Here is a 22929-nt window from a genome sequence, read left to right on the forward strand (position 1 = left end):
GTACATTTGCTGTTATGTTAAACTTATATTAAAGTTTTTCTTCATTACCCATTCAAGCCGTCTCCAGCCATTATTAGTCTCAAAGTGGGTTCCTCGTCACCGAAAAAGCTTCAAGCATTATTCTCTGAGAAAGGAAAATTGTTTCTACATTTGATGATGTAAAATGACAAAAGCATTAGGTGCGAGACCCTTTATTGTATCTGTAAGTACTTTTCTTGCTTTCTTCCAAAATTCCACATTCTCTATTTATGGTAGAATATCTAGGATTGATTTCCTTCTATGATGGGTTGAAACATGTTTGACATATTGCACAAGCAGAGTGTGGGTCAATATAGGCTTGTAAGTAGTGTATTCATGTGTTTAGAATCTTTATATCAGTGTATTTACTTGTGCAAAGATTAGAAAATATATCATTGATGATAAAGTACTACAATGATTGTTTTGTCTAACAAGTTGCCAATTATTTCAAAAACTCAGAGTTGCCTTTGTCTGCTGTGTGTGGCTTATCAACATATTTGTCGTTTTTGTAATATACATAATTTAACTATGTACATATCATTTAGATATAGGTATTAAAAATAATGAGTTAATAAACAAATGAAAATTTAGATTCATTACAAGGTGAACTAAAACATTTTTACTGTTCTGTGAAGATTAATGTTTACTCATTGGGTGATAATGGTGCAAAACATGTAATAATAAACAAAGTAAAACAACTGAAGTTTAATGATACAAGTTGAATGCAGCATTCTCATCATGTAAGCATCCATTGATAACAAGAAAACAACTGTGCATATAAAATGAACATTTGTGTTCATTTCAAATTGTCACATAATGTTACAAAATTGAATATAATGTAGATAACATATCAGTGGAAGGTAAATCTTTTAAAAGTGTTCTTTTTAACAATAAAGGTTAATTATGTACTTAAAGTATATTGAATAAGATTTGATGCCTCTGGATAAAAATGTACATGTATATAAGGTGTGTGTGTGTGTGTTCTCAAACACTTCATTTTCCAAAAAAAAAGATGATCTGTTAATGATTAAGCTGAAAGTTTTTTTATACTTTTAAAGCTTGTGTTTCTATTGCTGTTTCTATTCGATATCAGTTAAATAATAAGTGATTAGTTTGTGGAATTATTAGTTGTAGATGGTTCAAAAAGCAATAAAAAAATTAAATTAAATAAAAATGGGTGTAAACTGTTGCAAACCTTTAACTGTTTAGGATAAATAATTATAATTGTCTGTTACTATTTGTAGTCATTTGAAAAAGAAAGAAAGATGGGTAATTTAGATTTTTTGGGTGGTTTAGAAGGTTCTAGAGATTATGCACATGAAATTTTAAAACTCAGGTAAAAATATTTTTAGTCTTAACATGAGAATCCCCTGTTCTCATGCTAGTCAGCCCGAGTCACACTTTAACACCATATACTTACAGACAAATCTTTAGTAAAAATACTTGGTGGTTGTAAGATTGATCAAAGTGACCAAGCCTATATACAGAGCTAAGATAACCCATTACCAATCATACTGAAGTGTTATCCTATCTGTTTTAGAAATTGTTGAATACTTAAGATAATTGGATTTGATCCTGTTTTGTTTTATACAACACTGTGCAAGGTAATTTTGTAAATAATGTTTTCATACTATAAGTATAGTAGTAATCATTTACCTAAATAATCCTTGGTGATTCTCCTTTTTTAGTAACAGTCACTAGAGGTGGATGATTAATTCATTTAGTTGATATAATCAATTACCTATGAACATTAATTACATTGTTTAGTGTTGTGTAAGATAATCGATTAAGCAAAATTCATGTGAAATTTGTTTGTTTTTTAAGGGAATTTAACTCTAGCATGAATTTGGCCCTTAAATATAAGAAGGTTTGTACTAGCAAGACATGGTTCTTCTTTTGTTAGTTGTAGAAGTGAACCTTTCCTTTGAAATACGTTTTCTCTTCTGATAGTTTGGGTAAATTATCTGAACAAATGTCCTAGCATTAATTTTGGGTGTTGTGTGGACATCTAAATGATACACTGATCTTATTGAATTTTTGCAGTTTCATTTTTTGGAATTTTCTTCTTGGGAAACCTTAGAAAAAATCAGGAAATTAATTTGTTAGGAATAGCAGAATAATACATGGTATTGCATATGTTTATCAAGAAAAATAACTATTTTCTGTTCCTTGTAAATCAGTTATGAGTTTACCCATATGTTCAACTAATGAATTTTCACATTTTACAAATTGATGTTTTGTATCTTCCCCATTATTTATCCAGTCAAATACTTTCCAGGCTGTTTCTCACAACCTATGCACTGTTATCAACACTTTTGATGAGTTGATCCACCACAGGTAAGTGATGTAATAATAATAATAATAATAAAAAAAAAATTATACATGCTTATTCATTAATTATATCCTACAAAGCCCCGATACAAGAACTTTATAACTCTTTGTAATCTAATATTAAAACTATGTTTTATTTATAGTATATTTTTATTTTGACACCTATATAAAGGACACCAGGAAAGGTGCAATTTCAAGACTTCATCTGAGTCATTTAAACGTCAGGAAGTACAAGCAGTTTATGGTTCTAGGGGTGGGATCAAAGAAAATTTTTACAGTAGAAATATATTGAATTTGCATTTTAATCACTAAAGCCATTTTTCTCTAGATATTAGGTTTAAAGGTTCCAATTATTACTGTAATCTCCAAATTTGTGTCCATTTTTTTTTAACCATTAAATAATAATTTCAGTATTTACTTTCTACAGCTTTCTTCTGTGTCAGTATGACCAAAAACATAATACCTATTATTTATTCTTAATATATTTTGCAAACTTATAATGCTGTAAATGTTACATGTACTCTCTGAGTAATTGTGGTGCTCTGACACATTTTATATGCTTGTCATATTCTCTCTAAAGTTGTCATTTTGAACATTCCTTATCAACCATTACAGTTAGGATATTTAAAAGGTATTATTATTTTAATGCTGGTTATGTTGACAAGATTATTCCAAATACAGCAAAACAATCATTATGTAAACACTGTATCACTGAGTGGTGTTGTTTGCTTTTGGTTTGTTAGGAAATCCCATCTATTACTTGTTGTCTTAAGTAGTGAAACCTTAACTATATAAAGCTTAGAGTGAATCCTTGCTTGCAATTTAAACAATGGTCCACCCTTCATATCATTTTAGCTGACCAGTTGTTTTACATGTAGAACTATTTGACATACCAAAAAGTTGAATGCAAATATAGAGATGGATGACACTATTATTGAAAATTTTGTTTTATTCTTAAATATTTCATCTAAGCACATATTCTCAGAATTGCTTTATATAGTTTTGCTGTTGATTTGTGAATATTCTATATGAACATTTGTTGAACAAATGTGCAAAAAGTTAGAACTTGTATAAAAAAAAAAAAGAACAGTTCTAACACACACACACACACACACACACACAATTGTTTTATAGAAAGGTCCTTTCCATAGCAGTTATTTTCTAGTAAATTAGTTAATTTTTCTTTTATCTACCATTATTAATGATAATGTTAAATGTCACTTAATTTGAGAAATTAGTATACACTATACAGGCAGATTATTTATAGAAATTAGTATACACTATACAGGCAGATTATTTATAGAAATTTCCAAATGTGAAGAATCCATATTTTACAACAAAAAGCAAATTTTAAGAATTTTTTTTTTTAAGTCCAAATTTACACTTCATGCTTTGGTAAATTATCACAGTGTCTTGTCATAAATGTAAGATAAAGATAGTAAACAAAAATGAAAATGTTTGTACCACAATGCCCCTAAATCTCCATAATTAAGATATCGGTTTCTTGTACTCTCGTTTCAGAAATACAAACCAATTAAAATTGTGTTTTGAAATTGTTTACCTTCAAACGTTTCTGTAATATTTCTTACACTCTTAGCAACTCAACATAAGTAATGGTATAATACAGAATGAAGCTGATAAATCTCAAAAATACATCCACTGATTTGCTGTTTTATTGAACTTCATATGAAAAACTTAGGCTTATTTCTGAAGTGAATATGCATTGCATAAAAAAATCTTATTTATGAAACAAGTTCAATATTTATCCATTTCACAAATTCTGAGTGTCTCAGATGGTAACTGTTGTGAAATAACTAATAATAATACACAAGTAAATTCAAACAGGTTAAACACTCTTGTTTTTGTACCAGTATATTCTCATATATCAATATTCAAAAAAGTAAATTTTGAATTTAATTTGCTGCTACTTTGTTGAAACTTCATTTCTTGATTTGTTAATCATGAAGCAAATAGTTGTAAATAATAAATGGCGAGTTATTATTATTATTATTATTATAACTAATTCTTGAATATAACTTGATTATCTTTTTAAGAATATTTGATTATTTAATTGAATACAGAGCAAAAATGAATGAGATTCATATTTTTCAAAAATACAGATTTTATTAATACATTACCAGTTTGTCATTGTACTACAATGTTTTCCTTCTGTTACTTTTTTTTTCACAGAAGCTTACATTATCTAAGTTTTATGCATCCATGAATAATATTGAGGTTGATATATGCATTAGGTGTGTATGTGTATATATAACCTTTTTTGTGTATTAAAAGGACTAGAGATGAATTAATATTGAAACTTTAAATTTTTGAGTCTAGGTATGGATTGTTTGAATTGTAGTCTATTTTTTAAATTCCATATATTAGTGTTCTTGCATATAAAAGTGTTACTAAAACTTTACAGCTGTATAGTGCATTGTTTAGAGTCCACATGTTCATGTTATACTAGTTATTTCTACTACTACATTGTTATGTATGTGATTTGAAGACAAATGACTGACACTTGTTTTCTAGATACACATACATCACCAACTTGAGAGATTTACTGAAAGTGTATTGTCTGCATTTTATGAATGTTTTATACTCTTGTAATTAAGGTATCTTTGCAATGGTACTTTCTTCTATTCAGATTACATCATAGTGTAAAACAGGAGATTGTATCCTGCTTGGGAATGATAGGAACACTCTTGGGACCTGAAGCTAAAAGGTAAGCAACAAACTAAAATCATTAGGACTGTTTGATGTATTATTATTGTAAAATGAGTGCATTTGTTTGTTAGTAGAATCTATTTCCAAAAATACAGATTAACCTAGAAGCTTCAGTACATTCTAAGAGCTGAATTTTCTTCAGGTCCAGAAAGAAGAATACATTTTTTAAACACTAGAACTTCTGAGTCAATTTCAGTATCTTAAGAATATATATTTTGGATCTCTTGTACTCATATTTTAATTATGTTAAGTGGGGTTTTAATAATAATAAGAAGAAGAATGAAAAATGGAGAAGTAAATAAAAGTTGCTATTTTTAGCTAGAAATGACCAGTTGTGGATAGTGCACAGCATTTGATGTTTAATAGGGAATTTGAAGATTTTTCATCATAATGAATGTCTTTTGTTATAAAACTTTAAGCTAGTTAATACTGACCTCTTGTTTTCATAGCTTTTTCCAATGGATTTTCAACACTTGTAACTCAACAATATCTGATGAATACCGGATTTTATTAGTCAAAACACTGCATGAGGTAAGCTTTCTTGAAACTACTGCTGCTATTTCTATATATCCCTTATGTAATAGGCCTTGTAGATATAATTATGTAGTTTATAGGAAAAATGTTTTCAACAAGGTTTACAAGTTTAACTTGTTCCAATGCTTAATATTTAAAAGCATAAATATAAGATATTCAGGAAAAACTGATCATATTTTGATCCAAATCCTTAGGAAACATCTTCAATTCCATTGTATATTTGATAATTGTTTTATTGCTGCTACTAAAAAAAGATGTAAAAAGAATAATTTGAAATTTAAAATCTGATGTAACATTGAATACAAAGTTATTCTCTAAGACTCTGCAAAACTATTTCAAAATTGAAAAACCATATATTTAGTTAAGGCTAAACAATTTCATTCTGAAAAAACAAAAGTGAAATGGGCAGCAACTGCTTAGTTCAGAGTGATTTTTGTTTGTAGTTTATTCTTCCAAGATTTTCTGTACTAACTTACAATTGTCACTCTGGACTAGGCATTTACTGACAATTTCACCTTTGTTTGCTCATCTTGAATCATCTGCCTAAGTCACCCGTAAAAAGAAGTTAATCCTACTCAGTGTCTGATATATGTAGTATCTCCTCATAATTTTTAAGCCCATTTTGCTATCTTATGAAATTTTTGTCATTTTAACATATCTTTAGAGAATAAGAATTGTATGTGTTGTAACAATTGGAATTTGAACAGAGAAAATTTTATTGTTTATGTGAGTCATGTATGACTGTCATCTGTCTTACAAATAGACATAATATTTAGATGTTTGTGTGTTTTTCTTCTTAGAACTGTATGTATTTAAAATTAGCAGTTGCATAAGTGTATACAAATTTTACTCAATAGCTATGATCACTGTAGTTCAAACTGCTATTATTTGTATGTTTTCATTTATTTTGTCCTAATAAGAAGCTTCAGAAGATGTAAGATTGAACATATAAAGAAACTATTATAATTACTGGACACTATGTACAGAATAGGGAAGAGTTAGCACATATGTACCTACAAAAAGAAACTTGAATCTTTGTAATATTGTAATAAAATGATTGTAGACAGTGTAACAAAAAGAAATGTCATCAGATTATGAATGTAAGCACAGACATCAGACTTTAAAGAGTTATTAACATTTCTTTTTAAAGTAGCAGAGACCTGTAAAACATTTGTGGTCACATTAGTGTTTTTATTGCAACAGTACTTCTCTAAATACAGGATTTCTGTAACAATATAAAATAATTCTAATTACAGGTTCTGATATCTCCAAGTCCATTTGTGTTAGGCCTAACATTAGTTAAGCCTTTATTAAGTATGGCCTATATTTAATAGAGGTAAATTAACACTGTAAATTGTGTATATTTGTTGCCTTAGTTTATTTAGGGCCAAACTTTATTGTACTTAATATTATCAGAGAATAATCTTGTATGAGCTAATGTTAGACATTTTTAAGAATTTGATAAACATTTAATATGTTGTACAAAGTATCTACTAAAGTATATTTACAATTACATCTGTTGTTTGTTTACATCCGTTGAAATGAAGTGCATTTAGACATTTGTACATTTTTGTGACAGACAAAACTGAGTATTATTATAATAGATTTACAGAGTCATTTATATATATTAGTACAAAATTTGTAACATAACTTTGATAATTACAAAAGCAACCAAGTATCATCAACAGTGTTGTGAAATTTTGAGAGGTAGAATGTCTTTTCATCAGGTACATCTACTGGTGGACCTAGGCCTGAAGTTGATATTTGATTTATATCTAATAATGTAAAAAAATAAACTACATTTGTGTTGTTTATGTCTGTATATGTATAATACTGTTTATATGTAACTGACTGATTTACTTGTTTTATTTATATCTCACTAGAACTTGAAAGAAGATAAAGTCTCTGGTGAACTGGAGAACCTGATGCCAGTAAGTTGACTCATATTTGTATTTCTTTTTGTATTATTTGATTCTTTTTAAAATATGTGTTTAGTTGATAATTCAGTAAATTGTTTTAGTGCTGTTGGCTTCCATATGATATATGGTTGACTTGTTATTAGTTAGCTTGAAATGTATTTAATGTTAAATGTTTATCAGTTTCTATTATCTTTTCTGTTAAGAGCATATCTCCATACAAAAATAATTGGTCAATATATGATAGGAAGGTTCTAGATTCATGTTCTACTCATAATTGGTCAGTCAGTATGTGTGCGACTGTAATGTTTTGTGTTCACAACACTCCAGTTTTCTTAGCTTGTAGATATATGTAGTTAGTTTGTGACTATATAGTATCACATTTGATAACTGAAAGATTTTTGGCATTGAACTTAAACCATATGTTTAAATTTATGATATTGTAAAATGGTAAGTTAATTGCATGAAGGTTAAGTGATCACCAGTTATTATAGGATGAAAGCTAAAGCTATTAACACTTTTGCTTTGGGCATTTTTCTCTGCACCTGTCACAAAGCTTTAGTAAGTTACACTCAAAATTTAAACTACTTTCTTATCATGATATGCAAATAAATATAGAATAAAATGCAGGTAATAATCTAAATGTTAATGGTATATACATTTTAAGTTCTTAATTTTATAAGGCAATATTTTAAAAAAATCCTGAATTTGCACTAGTATGATAATTTTGACAGTTTTTCTCAAGGCATCCCCTCTTCTCTAATTTATTTACCACCCCACCTAGAAGTATAAAAGTTTATTTACATAAATGAACTCATTATAATATTGTCACCACTCAGGCAAAGCATAATTTTCATAGTCTTACAGTGTATTTAGTTACAGTGCAATAAAATAGAAAATCAGATCCTTCTTGTCACACCCTGTCTCAAAATTTGCCAATAGTTCTCTGACATTTAATACTATATTATTTATAACCATAGTTATAAAGCTCTCACATTGTTAGAAAGCCAAAAAAAAATGTGGTAGTTGTGAAACATTGTTTGCATTTTGCATGTTATTATTCTGTGTTCTTTGGTGCATTATTTAATTAAATAAAAATTATTAGTGCAGTAGTACCATTAGTATAAAAAAAAAAGTTGGGTTAAATGTGAACAAAAGTTGACAGCAAAAAAAAAGAAGACCCAGGTAAGTACTTTATTTCTTGTTTTGTATGTGTATTCTTTATTCAATATTATAAAAGTAACTAAAATGTAACAATTAGAAACTTTTTAGGTTAGATCAGGTAAAATAAAGAAAAATAATAATAAATTTTCATGAGGAATGCTCATGAGCAGCTTGTGAGTAGCCAGTGTGTTGTGTAATTTGATAGGGTAATGTGAGCTACACATTTGGCAAATGATTTACAACTTGTATAGTGCAAATATTAATTAGATACAATTCAAAGGGCAATAAAACAATAAAAATTAAACTTAACAGATGTATACTGTTATGAGTTTAAAGCTTTTTAGGATAAAGAAATGTAGTTCCATATTTCAGTTTGAACTCATTCTAGAAAGAAAAAAAAAAGGTAATTTAGTTTTATTTTGAATTTTTTAAAGGTGGTTACGAGATCAGTCAAATTGACCGACCTTATATGTAAAGTTAGGATAGATTCAATAACAGATAGAATATTAAAGTTTTATTGAAAAATATTTTAAATTATTTAGGAGGTTTTGGAGATATTCCAGATGTACTTGGAGCAGTCAACACTTTGACTCCATATATTCATGGAAAAATTTTTAGTAAAAATGCTTCATTAATGATTACTGAAGGCTTATGAAGATACACAAAACATATTACAAGTTATAGTATGGAAACTATAAAGGTCAATTTGCAGTCATGAACTCGGCTGATTTGACCAACAAATAGTGTAAATAACTTTACTTTCTAAGAAGTATTGAGATAATCTCTGGGAATATAGAATTGTAAAGCTTGAGGCACTACAGCCCATAGAATAATGTTATTCTTGAAGGCACTTAGTTATTTGAAAATCTACCCATAGCTATTTTAACTAGATGTTTTATTGGTGTTCAAATACTTTTCTCTCTTGCTGTATTTGCTGAGTTGGCCTTATGATTTTAAGTACTTGGTAAAAGACTGTTAAAGATTAAAAATTGTTAAAAATCTAGTTTCAAACTTAGCAACATTACTTGATGTATCATTGCACAGGCTTGCAAATCTGTGTGCATTCATAGTTTTGTTTTCTCCCCACAATCAGTATCCTTATTATGTTTACTGGTAGAAACTGATTATTAATTTGTTGGTAATATAAAATTAGGTTACATTAAAAATCATGCAAGTGTTGTGGTAATTTTAATTTAGAATGTTTTGATTTTTTGTAGAAATAAGGGATGAATTCACCTCTCTTAGTTGATGTTATCAGTATTTTAAATATTTTGATATAGTAAGAAAAATGAATATTTTTTAACTTGTATTAAGACAAAAAATGAAGATACAAATTTAGAAATTGTTTTTATCTTTGCTTTTTATTGAATTATAAAGACTAAGTTGCAGTATCAACATTGTATTGAAAAGATTGAAGATGTTTGTCTTTATTTTCAGATGATCATGACACACACACAGTCAACACTGGAGAATGCAGATCTTCCTGACTTACTTGTTGCTGTTGTGGATGTGATTATTGACATTGCTAAGACTTTTCCTTCCATATTTAGGGGTCATTTCAGAGTATGTTGAAAGTATTGATGTTGTTTTACAGTAGGCTAAAGACGTAGTTGAGTTTTATTTTGTATAAGTATGATTTTAAGGGATGTTAAAGTATTGTAAACATTTTATTACTGTGTTTTATGGATGTAATTTGGTAATCATTTTGAAATATTGCATTAACTTCAGAAATTAATTTTTTTTTTTTCGTAAGTGCCTAATATAATTTAAGGAAAAATGTAACTGATTAATTATTTCATTTTGTGTCATTTTTTAGGTATTCATCCTGTTCCTCTAAATCAAAAATTATTTGATTGCTGTAGTTCAAGTTCTTGAACGTATGACTGCAATTAGTGTTTAACACTTAAGATCTACCAAAGCTTGTTTATAACTTGGCAAAAACAGTTAATAGGTTATAGTAGGATTAATAATTTTTGAAAAGTAGGTATTAGGAAACATTGTTTTTCATTATAAAAGTACATAATATCTGGTAGGTCCCATATCCACATTTGATGCAGCAAACTGATATTATTTCAAGGGATGGATATGTTGCCTGTGGCTTACACTTGCTGTAAAATCACTCTTATAGTCAATATCATTCAGAAAATAATTGATGTGAAAAACTATGTTAATTTTTATTCTAGTAAATCTTTAAGTGGAAAACCTTGAAAACATATGATCTTTGAGATATTTGTTAGCTGATGTTCATATTTACTCTTCTGCTGTAGAAAAGTTCTAGCTTTTTTTAAATATGTTAGTATGCAATGTTGGCTGAAGCACTGTTTAATTAGAAGCAAATAAAATTTTCATTTCTTGTAAGCAGGAATGCCTGCATCTTACCCAGAGTATAATGATACCCTCATATGATAGAAGCATGAAGATGTTGCTTTGCCCTAGACATTCGGCATGAAACTGTGTAAAGTTAATCAACTCCAATGTTACATCACTGAAGTGTTAATTATAGTTTTGAATAGAATAAAGTAACACACAGATTGTTATATTAAAATGATTTTGGAGTCTCACCACTTTGTTCCAGTTCAAGTTGACATATTCAATCATACTCTGTCTTTACAATAGATCTGCAGTATAGTTTCTATTGCAAAAGGCTCCATTATAAGGTCACCATGTCCAAAGCACACCACTCTTCCTTGCTTACTTTCCATAATTTATCTAGTGTATGAGAATGTGGTTTCCCAGTGGCTGTTTCAACAGTCCAATTATACAGAAATCCACAGGTTATGTGTCCAGTAATTTGACTGGTATATTTTTTGTATGGAATAGCATGAATACCTATTTAATTATCCAGCTGCCTTAGTTATGCAACAGTTGAATGGATATGTTGTGGAAACAACTTTTGTACATGTGATGTGTCATTTTACCAGGTGGAGTTCCTTCTTGATTATGTTGTCTACTGTTGCCTAGGGCATGTATACAGTTTTTGCAACTAACTACTGTGCTCATGGATTCTTGCATTTTACAAGATGCTGCACTGTACTTATCACAGCTGAGGTGCAAATTGTTGTAGGTCTCTTTATGGTTGGTTCTGGTGTCCCAAGTTTATCCATATTCTTTCATTTTCTATTGCCATTAAGTACAAAGGATATCCCAATCTTTGAAATTATAAATCTGAACACATCTTTATGACATGAGTTTATGAATATTTTGCATATGAAAGGGCTGTTACATGCCCTTCCCAAAAGCAATCAATGTTCAGTGATATTGCACTACCTACAAAATGCTTAAATGTAGTTATTATACATGCTGTGCAGCATGAATATTCTGCTGTTGTAACGTGTCTTGATGATTTACAAGTTATAAATCATTTTAAATAACACTCAACTGTCTTATCTCTTGAGGAGAATGTATATGTTTAAAGTATTAACACACTATTTCTTAATTAGTAGTATAGTTAATGTATCAAGTATCAAGGAAAGTTACTATAACTGAAGTCATTGCTGGTAAAAAGAATTTTATTTGACATTAAACATAGACTAGTTATAAATCTGTAGGATTGAAAAGTGATTTTGAAATCATAATGATGAATTAAATTTAAAAGATATTAATAATTATAAGTTTAAGATATTTGTTTAAATAATTTGATAAATGAAAAGTGAATAGTCTAATACATGTAGACTAATTTTTGAATATCTGTTACATTAAGGATACTGTGGATATTCTTGTTGGTTGGCATATTGATTCTACTCAAGCATACAGTCTTACATGTTACACATCTGAGGCTTTGATTAGTTTCCAGCAGTTCTGGGTGGAAGATATTAACTTCTCTGTAACTCTTTTGGGCCAATTTTTAGAGGATATGGAGGCTTATGCTGAGGTAATGTCAGAGCTTGCAAAAACTGTTATAATATATTATACTACAATTTGTGTGTTTTGTTTTTTGCTAGCGATGATCAAACGTCATCTACAAATAGTTTATAAAAGCTAGGAGAAACCTGTTGAATCTTACTAAATGAATCGTATTCTTCCATTCAAAACATTTTTAAATTGCAAAGTTTGTTGTTTTATAGTCGCCATTTATAAAGATAGAACCTTCTATATTATAACTATATAAAAAGGATTAATTTCAATATCAGTTTTTGTATGTATTGTTATTTTTCAGTGAAAAATTTGTATCATTTAATTTCATTTGAGGCTGTACAGATATTTTTTTGTTGATGAAGTGTAAAGTACTGGCTTTTATGACAGTTTTTATGTGTGTGTGTAGAGCTGTTTGATAAACAATCAGTATTAAAAAAAAATCACTCAACCTATCAAATTCAGGTTCATGTAATTTTTCTAAATTGGTAAATAACTAACTTGCCATTTTAGGATTTGGTCCAAGGTAATACATCCACAGGGGAAGGAGGAGATGGAACTCTAGAAGACCAACCTCCCTCTCCAGCAGAGTGTTTGGCTAAAATCACGTCTTTAATCAGGTATATCTAAGAATAAGGTGTTTCATTGAACCAAAATATTTTATTCTTGTTCTTTAGAAAATTTAATAAATGCATTTTATTGTGTTTATCAAATTTCATAAGACTATAATGTGCTTTACTTAACTTTGTAGTCTTCATGTACTCCAAGAAAAATTACCAAATATTTAAAACTAACTGTTAAACAATAAAAATATTTAATGCTGATTAAAGTCAAGAATTTTTTTAATTTCTCCTTCAGAAAAGGACTTTGATTTAATGCAGCCATTTATGGCTGCATTAATCAAAGTCAAACAAGACAATTGTTTTTAATATCACAAGTGGTAGTGTTGATAATTACACTATACTGATTTTATATTTCAATTTTGGAATGATATTGTATACAGGCTACATGGGCATATAATACCACAGTATAATCATATTTAAAGTAAATATAATTTTGTACACAACCAACATCCAGTATTTGAAATGCTTGGGCACAGTAAAAAAAAAAAGTTCTATCTTGGTACAAAGAAGTAGGTAGTTTATTGAGTTTTGTTGAAGGTAAGAAAACCTTCAGTACCTTAACCATTAATTCTAAAGAAAAAAACTATTTAAACAATACGTGTTGACAGTGTGCACTTAAAGTCCAGTTTACTGGTTTGTTCAGATCTAGTGTACCTACAAATTCCTTTATTTTGTTACAGTTTGTTAAATATAAAGTATGTATACCGCTAATATTAAGATTCCAAAAGTGAAAGTTCAATATATTTTCATGACCAGAGTGTTTACAACTGTACTGAAGAGTCTTGGAAAAAGTGCATCTCCAAATGAAAGCATTGCAGTGACATGGGACTTTCTAACAGAGGTAAGCTAATGTGTTTACTTGAAAAAAAATTAAAAACTAAGATAAGCTCACTTTATCTGTATTTTCAGTATAGTTATTTTTTTTTTTGAGGATTTAAATATGAAGCTTGGCTTTTGTCCATTCTATTATCATAATTAGTTCTGAATGGTGAGTTGGTTAACCCTATTGCCATGGGTCAAAAGCCATGTTGTGTTTGTTGACTTGTATTCAAAATTTTATTGAACTACTATCTTATGAATATATGACAAGTTTGGTATCAAACTGTAGATTATAATTCAAATTTTAGTATTATTTATTATTTGATTTCTTAATTTAAAAGTAAATATAAAAAAAACACCTAAACTTTGATATTTGTGTGTCACCTGGTATGTTGAATGAAGCACTGGTTCAAATTAAGTGTTTGTGATGTCAAAATACAAAGTCTGTAGTTTTGAACCTCCTGTCTTTTCTATGTGCTGAGATATCTCTCGTGTACTGAATCAAACACAGTGGCTCCACTCATCTCTTTCCATTTTTGGAAATGGTCCCTTGTATACACTTTCTTCCGTATATGACATGAATAACCAATTGAAAGCTCAGAATGTCCCCCTAGTGGCTTTATCAGCCATTTTCAAGTATTATGATGTCATTATGTTCTTTCGATACAAATCTTCATGCTGGTAAGGTGAGGCTTCAGTGAGCTCGAAATTTAATATCTTTTTAGACCCAAATACAGCTTAAGTACTAAGTTTGATGAATTAGTGGAATACTATGGTATTGATATAGTAATTTATGACTTTTGGTTGGTGTGTGTGTGTGTGTGTGTGTGAAAAAAAAAAGATTTTGTTTCACATCCTCCACATGTGAAATTTGATAAGGCAAGCAGCAAACTAGAAGAGATAATTGTTTGTTATACTTCTTTATTTACTGTTCTATGTTTTAAGAAAATTTTAAGAACTTGTTTATAAATGGTGATAATGTATATACATATGTAATGTATTATAACTGAAAAGTGACTATTTTACAAAATACTAGTCCACTAAAATGCAGCCAAGACAGGTCAGTTTTATATTCTTAGATATGGTAACATAAGTGCATGTGTGCTGCATCATTGCAACTTCTGTAATGTTAGCCAGGCACAAATGAAAGGTCAATAATAAAAAAAAAAAAAAATACTAGATATATAAATAAATGTATAATGTTATGAGATTTAAGCTATTTAGACTAAATATTTGTGCTTCCATGTTATAATTTGTAGTTGTTCTAGAACAAAAAAAAAGCATAATTTATATTTATTTCCTAATTTTCTATGGTAGTTATGAGGTTGGTCAAGTTAACAGACCCTGACAGACAGTTAGGGTAGAGAAATTAAGACAAAATTTGACTGAAAACAAGCATTTGAAATGCATTTAGGAAGTTTTGGAGATTACACAAATGATATTTGCGATTTTGGGACGAAGAATAATTTTTAATCATAACATGAAAATCACTTTGCACTCAGACTAGTAACGAAACAGACTCGATATTTTCACAAAAAAATCTTTAGTAAAAGATACTTTATTAAAAAAAATATGATTTTTTGTGTAAAAAAGACTTGTAATCACTACTAAAAGTCTACCAAATTTTGTGAAGATATGCTTACTGCATTAAAAGTTATAGTATAAATATTTAATGTATGCAAATGTGTATACGAACTCATGTATTTTATACTGAACGAAAGGGTTAATTCAAGTTTTGAATAACTCGTGTAGTGTTAAGAATTCCTCCCATAATTCTGGTATGTTGTGACACATAAATTTAATGAAAATTATGCTTCACGAACTTAATCCACTTCATTCCAAAATAATTGGTCAGGCAATTTGCTACTATAAATAGTGTCTCAATCAGTACTACATCTGTTGTATTCCAGCTGACCTGAAAGGCTCTGGTATTGGGTGAAAGGCATCATCAGCAGTGGATACGGCTGATTATACAGTCTTTGACATATTATTATACACTTCTCTTTATTTTCACCCAGAAGTTTATATTCATAATTCTATTAGTAATTGTACAGTGACTATTTTATGCTAATTTGGGTATTATTGTGATGACAGAGTGAAACTCTTGTTATTTAATAAACATGTTTAGTATTCCGAAAATGGTTTAATCTCAAAGTCTAAGTTAAAGGGAGGTACAGTTCAATTTACACTTTGATCAATGTGTGTTATTGGGTTATACTTGTTTCAGAGAATTCCACTCCTCATCAGTAACCCTGAACACAAGTTAACCAAAAAGAGATAAACTGGACCTATATCATAGTGAAAAGTATCAAACATACTGTTGTGAATGTACTTTGTAGGCACTATGATAAAAACCTATACATTGGATATGTTTTCTCATAATGACTACAAAGCACATTAACACCAACAATGTGCTTGACACATTTCTTTTGAGTTGTATTGGTGAATATTATGTGAATATAAAGGGGAAAAAAATATTACTCTCATTATTTTGAATAATTTTTTATAAAATTGTACTATTTATCATGTAATTATTTTTAGGAAGCAAAGTTTAGTCCTTCACATTTTTTTCAGGAGTTATGTTGAAGTTGTAATTTCTATTGATATGTTAAGTTTTGTTACATTTTTCATATAAATGCTTTAAGTAATACATAGTTCACTACCAACTTGTTTGTGTAATAATAAACCCATGCCATGATTTGGCTGCACAACTTTCACTACTTGAGCATCCACTTCTTCTTAGATTTCACAATGTTCTAGTTTACTACACAGTCAGTGTTCCATCTATTAAAATCTTATAGCAGTGTTAAATATGCAGTCAAGTATGGAAACTTATACATGTTATAAGTTTTTGTTAGGAACATGTTTTGCATACTGTGTGCATATAGCTCAACAATGAACAGATTGAATATATAATTGTAAAATTTGTGGTTTCAGAACTTGAAAAGTCTTTTGAAAAGTGTGATGTTGACTTCCGAGTACACCTATCAAGAACTTCTTTTAACAGCTGGTTGGTTACTTTATATAAATTGGTTGACAACTAAACTTTTTGTATTTGAACCCTAAGTTAAAGCAAGCTTATTATTTTATAACAACTTCTTGATTACTTGGGCATAGCTATTAAAATATGTTTCATTGAGATCTATTATTATTTTGTTATCTGGGTGGCCATTATCAGTAAAACTATTTCTATCAGCTTGTTTATTTAAAAACAAAATACATATGAAACTGAAAAGTTCTATTTAGATTCACATCTGTCAACTAGTTTGGATGTGTTTTTACATTGTTGATAGTAAAAATATATGCTTTATGATAGTACTTTAAAATGCCTGATTATAACTTGCTTCATACATCTTTATGGATACTTTAAAATTTTACTCTTAAATATTTGTAATTTATTGTCTTTTTTTGTATGTAAATAATACCATCAAAACATTTGTATCTTTTTCATAAGTTAAAAGGAAATTGAACTACTATGATTTTTGCATCATATTTTGAAAACATACAATGAATCTAGTATTTTCAATTCTTTATTTTATTCCGGTATTTTAAAAATTAAGTCACTATTTTCAACTTTGTAGGATGGTACCAGTTAAACAAAAGTTTTAAGCCTTAAAATTTGTTGTATGGTATTTATTGTGCTATTTTACAGCCAATGAGAGCATTATGTTGCTTCTACTGAACACTCAGTCACACGCAGTTGTTGCAATGGACAAGCTACTGTTATACTTCAAAGTCTTTCAACTACAGCCTGTAGAAAAATTATCTGAAGCCCACTTGCTGTCCATTCTTCAGCTACTGATTCAGTGTGTAAATGTTCTTAACACACAGTTGACAGTTGCATTTGTGAAGTTTGTTTTTTCCCCTGAGAGCCTCTGTTACAAACTGAAGTTTTATCCAAGTAAAAATGTAAGTATCACTATTTTTTAAGTTCTACCAAGGTGAAAATAAAGTGTTTTAACACCAATTCTACAAAGGAATAGGGTATTTTTCAAAAAACATTTTAACCCTATCACTACGGGTCATGGGTAAAAAGGCCATGTCATTGTGTTTGTTGGCTTGCATTCAAAATTTTATTGAACTAATATTTTATGAATTTATGGATTAAGAAAAATAAGTTTAAGAAATTGTATGTAAATAGTAATAATCTATATACATACATAATGTATAATAATTCAAATGTGACTGTATTTTACAAAATACTAGTCCACTAAAATACAGCTAAGACAGGTCACTGTGTAAAGACTGGTCAGTTTTATATTATTGGATACGGTACATGAGTGCACATGCTTTGCATCATTGTAACTTGTGTATTGTAAGCCACACACAACTGAAAGGTCAATATAATAAAAGTAATAATTATATATAAATGTATAATGTTGTGAGATTTAAGTTATTTAGACTAAATATTTGTGTTTTCGTGTTATAATTTGAAGTCATTCTAGAATGAAATAGCATAATTTATATTTATTTCCTAATTTTCTATGGTGGTTATGAGGTTAGTCAAATTGACAGACCCCGTATTGTTAGGGTAGAGAAAAAACAGACAAAATACAAAGTTTTACTGAAAACAAGCATTTGAAATGTATTAAAGGAGGTTTTAGAGATTACACAAATAATATTTAAGATTTTTGTGACGAAGAATAGTTTTTTAATCATGATATGAAAATCACTTCACACTCGGACTAGTTACAAAACAGACTCGATATTATCACAAACGAATCTTTAGTAAAAAATACTTCATTATAAAAATCTGATTTTTGTGTACAAAAGACTTTTAATCATTACTAAAAGTCTACCAAATTTTATGAAGATACACATACAGCATTAAAAGTTGTGTATACAAACTTGTGTATTTTATACTGAACCTATCATGGAAGGGTTAATATTTCTTGTTTGTTACAAATAACAGTAAATAATTTATTAAAAGTTCTACTTTGGCAGAAGCAACTTCTAATAATTATTAAAGGTTCTAATGAAACAAAAATAACTGTACAACCCAATAACACATCTTATTTGTAGTGCATTTTTTGTAGGTGTGATATCTTGGTAAAACATTGTAATAATGTTTTTTCCAGTGTACAAGAAAAATGGAAGCCTAGAACATTGTTTCAAATTACTGTACTTTGTACCAAGAAATGGAAATTTGTCACATTATAATTTATTTTAAAAACAAGTTTAGCTTTAAAAAATGTCACCACTTTTATTTTTCAAAACCTAGATACAGAGTCAACTGCTGGCTCTACAACACATGGTTTTGAGACTGAAGAATGTTCCTGTTCTGGAAGAAGCCTACAAATACATTTTAGGAGACATAGAGGCTGCATTTTCTATCTTGATGGAGAAGGAATGCAAGCTTACCAGCAGTCAGAGCAGCCTTGGATGTACTTTCTCTTACAGCTCCAAGAAGGCTGCTGGGATATCCTTTGTTTCATCTCTCTGTGCACTTGCAGAGATTGGCAATGCTAAACATTCTATCATTGGGGTGAGTTGCATTCTTTCTAAGCAAGAGAAAATTATTTGAATGAATTTGATAGATGTATGATCATTTAGATTTTAAAATATGTTCTAAATATAAAAACTTTTAAGTGCTAACTTTTATTGGCAGTTGTTGAATACAAAGTCGGAGGGCTTGGCACTTGTGGAATACAAAGTTACAGTGCCTTGGCAGTAATAGGGCTTCATGAAAAGTGATGTTTTATTAGGTTTACATACATGATAATTGTAAATTCATATAAAAAAATAAGTTTTATGAAAAGTGTTTGCAACATTAAATTGTGTTGTGCTTGTGTGAAACACTTTCATTTATATTAACCTGAGTATTTTTTTTTCTGTACTTACACATTTTCAATTTCATGTCTACCATGTATCTGTCTGAAATATTCATTAAAATGGTGACAAAAGTATTATCATAACATTATATATTTTCCAATATGGTACATTACTTCTGCTCACATAAATAGTTATTCTAGCTCATTGCCGCCCTCTATATGGCAAAAAAATTGTTAGTCACCCCACGAGCCTTTTTTCTCCCCACCATTGGAATTGACTAATTCCAATGTGTCTCATGCAAATCATCATTCGATAACCCTCCACCAATAAGAATGTGACATACTCTTATTACGCATGTCACTCCCTCTATTCAATTCAACATAACTATCACTTCTAGTTTGGCAGTACTAGTGTTCAGACATTTTTTGCTTTTGGTGTTCTTTGTGTGCTTCGCACTCATAAATTTAATAGTTTCAATTCCAAAGTGGGATTTCTTCATTAATATTTTTCATTATATTGAAGATGCCTTTTACTTTGATTTATTTTCCCAGTATTTTTTTTTTCTCTCTCACATTTGCATTTGTCTATCAAACATTTTTGTTTGATTCATATTTTTGAAATGAATTCTGAGGTTCATATTACCACTTCAGGTATCATACCTCCTACAAGTGCTCTTTCACAGACTACAGGTGGGGGTGACCCATCATTGGATTTATCAGCTATTATCTGCCGAGAGATTGATCGGTATATGGGTCAACCACCTTCTCCTGAACTTGCCCCACTTCCTCTTGAAGAAGCCAAACTCATTCAGGCCGATAAAGATTTTGATAGCCTTTTTCTACCACCTGATTGTGGTATGTATTCCTGTGCCCAACCTGCAGAATCAGCTAGGCCTAATACAGTATTTTTAGACATGATTTCTCAGATATGCGATGTTTTATCCATTTCCCTCATTTCCAATGATCCCCATCCTTCTTTGTTGCATGATAGTTCTTCCTATCTGTATTTAGTTTTCCCACCCTCCCCAGATATTATGGTTCATGCTGAGCAATTTGCTTCACAATTGGTTGAGGGTGCCAGTATGCCTTGCCCTCCATGGGCTACGAATCAATTTGCTTTGGCTTACCATCAAGCTGACTTTCCGTTTCTCGACTCTTATCAGTTGGGGTCTATTTTACCTGTGTTTGGGGGTGGTCCCTGATTTTTCCTATGCATTTAACCCATGCCCAGTTTTCATGCCTTCGTTTTACCTTCACTTCTGTGTTATTTATCTACCTTCCATCTCCTTTCTGAGGCAATACACTGAGATCCTGATGGTTTTTGAGGGACAGCTTTTTCCTTATTACCTCCACATTGGCTCATTTGTCATCTTTGGCTCTTGCTTTACACACGTAGTTTCTTTGTTGTTGGAATCTTCTTGGGCACAATGCAGCCTTTTCCCAGGTTCATTGACTATCTCATTTTATCGATTGTCCCTTTGGATGCTTCTTTCTTCCCTTGCACTGGTCCCTCCACCTATTCAATGTGGAATTCCAATTACTTGTGTGGACAGAGGTAACGTACTGTATCGGAAGTTATAATTTTCCTATACTGAAAATGTATTTTTGATAGGTACTTGTCTCTTTCCACCCTTCCTCCCATTGAAAACTGGTACTTCCATTTTCTGCCAGAACTCGAAGAGATAGTTAGGTAGAATTGAATAGAGGGAGTCACATGCTTAATGAGAGTATATTACACTCTTATTGGTGGAGGGTTGTTACATGATGAATTGCATGAGAGACATATTGAAATTAGTCAATTCCAGGGGGGGGGGGAAGACTTGTGGCCTTTATAAAAATTGTTTTCTCCAAAGAGTGCTGTACTGAACAAAAATAGTTATTTATGTGAGTGGAGGTAAGTACATATTGGATATACATTTCCTGTATAGGAAAATTATAACTTTTTATTAAATAAAACAACAACATATATGAGTTGTGCATCTCTTAATTAAAAACTGTTGGAGTAACTGTAGCTCTTGCAAAATAAAACTGTTTGAGTGTTTCTATTTATGCGAAAACAATGTAATTTTTTTTTTTAATATCTTTTCTGTTAATGGTAAGTTTCTTGATATATTATGGCATTACAATAAGTTCTGACCACACTTTATTATACTGCATAGGCTTAGAGAACAGTATCTGTATTGTATGTTTTATCAGTATACATCAATATGTAGAGACATTAGAAATTTATAAGGTGGCAGTATGTTGTCTGTTCTCTGAGCTTCTACAGTATAGTGTGATGTCTAATAAAAAAAGTGAAAAATATAAGAAGCATCATTAAAATGAGCAAATATTATTCTTCGAAATGGTGTATTTAAGTGTTTTACACTCACAAAAAAAAGCTATCATTCTATAAGTATTTGAAGAACTTGTAGCGTTCCACCACAATTTAATTATTCGTATTGTTAGCCAACACTAGGCAGCTGGTACATAATTGAATAGTTGTTTAAACATTTGTTTAACAGACACACCCCCAATCAAAGAATTGACCATTCCAAGCTTTTACTTGTTGTTAAACAAAAGTTTAAACAACTCTATTCAAACATATTTCTTGTTTCTGCAGATAAACACCACTGACATACTGAGTAAAACTGTTTAGAAACACTAAAGAAATGTAAATAATTAGTTATAACTGTGCTTTCAGTAGTACACTCAAACAAAAATAATTCTGTAAGTTTTGTTGAGTGCTCTATTCTAAATAACATGTATTTCATCTTAACAATTTCTAATATAAACAGTTTTTTGTTTGATTCATTGAGACATTAAAGAAAATGAATTATACTATACTTACATGATTATTACTGATATTATTAATATTTATAATTTTTGTTTTGGCTATTACTATTACTCTCCTGAACAAATATAGAATGATTTTCCAGTTCTATAATATGTTGTCAATGGCTTATTTAATTAAGTTTTTGTTATGATTTGTTTCATTTGCCTGGTGTTTATTAATAACTTTATATATATACAATGCTAGATGTGGGCCCTGAACCCTGGATTTTTTGATCTGATTGCAACCCATCTCCAACCATCTTCAACACATCTTGCCAAAAAGCATCCAGCTATTCAGTACTCTATGTTACATGTCCTTTACTCTCACTGTACCAGGTATTTTAATATAGTTTGAGTTTT

General features: G+C 29.7%; 1 protein-coding gene across 1 annotated transcript in view; it reads left to right on the forward strand.

Moving 5' to 3' along the window:
* LOC106470681 (serine/threonine-protein kinase SMG1-like) overlaps positions 1-22929 on the forward strand; it is a gene marked incomplete at its 3' end in the record, with an annotated part of 72830 nt that overhangs the window by 11078 nt on the left and 38823 nt on the right. Inside the window, exons 3-14 of the mRNA XM_022399323.1 lie at positions 2282-2355; positions 4997-5074; positions 5526-5607; positions 7494-7541; positions 10128-10253; positions 12391-12561; positions 13056-13162; positions 13922-14006; positions 16922-16994; positions 17637-17893; positions 19206-19469; positions 22775-22905. Of these exons, the coding sequence (XP_022255031.1) occupies positions 2282-2355; positions 4997-5074; positions 5526-5607; positions 7494-7541; positions 10128-10253; positions 12391-12561; positions 13056-13162; positions 13922-14006; positions 16922-16994; positions 17637-17893; positions 19206-19469; positions 22775-22905 (1496 nt within the window). The remainder of the gene's footprint in view (positions 1-2281; positions 2356-4996; positions 5075-5525; positions 5608-7493; positions 7542-10127; positions 10254-12390; positions 12562-13055; positions 13163-13921; positions 14007-16921; positions 16995-17636; positions 17894-19205; positions 19470-22774; positions 22906-22929) is intronic.

The sequence above is a fragment of the Limulus polyphemus genome, unplaced genomic scaffold, assembly GCF_000517525.1.
Source record: "Limulus polyphemus unplaced genomic scaffold, Limulus_polyphemus-2.1.2 Scaffold4156, whole genome shotgun sequence".
NCBI lineage: Eukaryota > Metazoa > Arthropoda > Merostomata > Xiphosura > Limulidae > Limulus > Limulus polyphemus.